Source organism: Microtus oregoni, unplaced genomic scaffold (assembly GCF_018167655.1).
Source record: "Microtus oregoni isolate MIOR12 unplaced genomic scaffold, Mior012 000056F_ref0000123, whole genome shotgun sequence".
Lineage (NCBI taxonomy): Eukaryota > Metazoa > Chordata > Mammalia > Rodentia > Cricetidae > Microtus > Microtus oregoni.
The window spans coordinates 2,252,206-2,254,648 of record NW_024543832.1 but is presented as its reverse complement, the minus strand read 5'-3'; the positions used below and the strand labels follow the sequence as shown (position 1 = coordinate 2,254,648).

Genomic DNA, 2,443 nt, shown 5'->3' with positions numbered 1-2,443 from the left:
GAAGAACTGGTGCAGATGTCTCAGTTTGTCGAGGACAGTCTACACAAGAAATGATAAAGGCACTTAGACAGGCACATGGTGAATGGGAGGCAAAGACCATTGTTGCCCCCATTAAACAGGATCGTGCAGCTGAGTCCTTGGGGGACAGCACAACCAACATGAAGACATGAACACCAGACACTGGGGATGGGCTTACTCACTTGGAATCATGTATTCTTGTATATTAGAACTAATATCTGGGTTTGTTCACTACCCAGGCATATGCAAATCTCCCATATGCAAAACCTTTAGAATAGAAATCTGAGTCTTTCCTCCCTCACCTAGCAAGGGAGTGCCTGATTACTCTCAAGAAACAACTCTGTCCCAATCTCATAACACATGGAGTGGGTGTGGAGGCTCCTTTTCCTGCTGGCAGCTGTCCAAAGTAAGTCATCAAAATCCAGAGATCCAGAGTAAACTGAGGCAGTTGCATGTCTCATTACTTTCCCATGTTCTCTCCATAGGTGTTCAAGCAGAGGTCCTGCTTGTACAGTCTGGATCTGAACTGAAGCAGCCTGGGCAGTCAGTGAAGATCTCCTGCAAGGCTTCAGGGTATACCTTCACAAACTATGCAATGAACTGGGTGAAGCAGGAACCAGGACAGCCCCTAAAGTGGATGGGGTACATAAATACAAACACTGGGACCCCAAACTATGCTGATGACTTCAAAGGACGGTTTGTCTTCTCCATGGACACCTCTGTCAGCACTGCATATCTACAGATTAATAGCCTCAAGAATGAAGACACAGCCATGTATTACTGTGCTAGAGACACAGTGTGAAAACCACATCCTGAGGGTGTCAGAAACCCTGAGGGAAGCTGGTTCTTATGTGCCCAGACAGAAACAAAACAAATACCCTGCCTTTCGCCTTTGAATAGGATTATGAGATTACTCGGTAGAAACATAGAAAACAGATCCCTGTAAAAAGAAGTCTCTCTAATTGCTGGCTCCTTTAATTGCTGCTCTTTCAGCACTTACTCTGTTATCCATTTCCAGTTATTTCTTATTAAGACTAATTATAATTTGTCCTATAATATATTTCTTTCTTTGTAGCATTCTTGTTCAGGAAATTTTATTATATTGGAAAACCCTATCTTGAAGTGTTATAATTTGTGATTTTCTTTTAACTTCAAATGTCTAAGTTACAAGTTTAGTATTTGCTCCAAAGAAGATTGTATACTAGTGTAATAATTTATTTAACTCATAATCTTATTCATTTTTTATATTTGATCTTCTCTTTATTTTATTGTTTTGTTACAGGAAAGTTCTGAAACATTGAAATAGAAACCTGACATTTCATTTTAAAATTACCCATGTTTCCTACATTGGAATTAGTTAAAATGTTCTGGTAGAGACCTGTAGATAGATTTTTCTTTGGGCCAACAGCTCCCTAAAAAGTAACATGAAGACTTATAATTAATTATGAAAACTCCTATAGATTAGGCTTATTGGCTTATTCCATCAGCATTTATAACTTAATTTAACCAATTTATTAATGTACATTTTACCTTGTGTTTTTTTTTATTTTTTTACCTCTATTCCACCTTGTACCTCATGTGTTCTAGCTATGGAATACTTTATTCTTTTTTATCATTAAAACTCTATTAAACTAATATTATTATTATCAAATAGACAATACAACCTAAGAAGAAATAACCTTCATTTAATCCATAGGTAAAAGTGCCCAGTAAAACAAAATTTATCTATGAGATAAACACACTACATTACAGGCAGTGAGATTCTCTGCATACAAATTCATACCATTCCACATATCAGAGAAAGATGGCACAGCAGAATCAAAAGACACTTTATGATCTCTGGCACTGGTTTTTTTTTTATCCAAGATTTACCCATAAGGGATTCACTTCGTGGTGGGCTGACACTCTGAAGTCAATTGTAATCTGTGGTTCCTTTGGCATGGCCACTGGAATCTCTTCCCCCTTTGTTTGTGAAATGAAGCACGTGAATCTCTCTTTGGACAGAGAATATCATGGATTCTAAAGGTCTGAAGGCAACTTTTCTATAGAGCACGTTTTCAGCCTAGAATGACTAATGGCACTAATTAAAGAATGAAGAACATTTATATTTATAGCAATCTGAGAACAATTCCAAGTAACTTATAAGTGTAGCTGCACTTTCTCAAAGGATATTTCTTTTTTTTTCTTTTTTTTTTAGATTGGTTTACAATTTATATCCAGTTCACACACAAAATAACTTGGCTACAGAGTATGCAATGAGCTGAGTGACCACTGTCACAGACTCCAAAACATTCATCAGCGTTCCCTATAGAAACCCTTTACCCATCAGCAATCATTGCTTGTTCTTTTCCTCCGAATTCCCTGAAAGTATGCGTCTACAGTCTGACTCTATGGGCTGATCTCATCTGCGTGCTCCGTATGTATA

At 37.5% G+C, this 2,443-nt stretch overlaps 1 gene segment (V, D, J or C); it reads left to right on the top strand.

Annotated features, from left to right (window-relative positions):
* Nucleotides 1-331: 331 nt before the first annotated feature.
* LOC121438514 lies at nucleotides 332-820 on the top strand. The segment is given in 2 exon segments: nucleotides 332-424; nucleotides 504-820. Coding segments are annotated over 2 exon segments (363 nt in total).
* The last annotated feature ends 1,623 nt before the right edge of the window (nucleotides 821-2,443 follow it).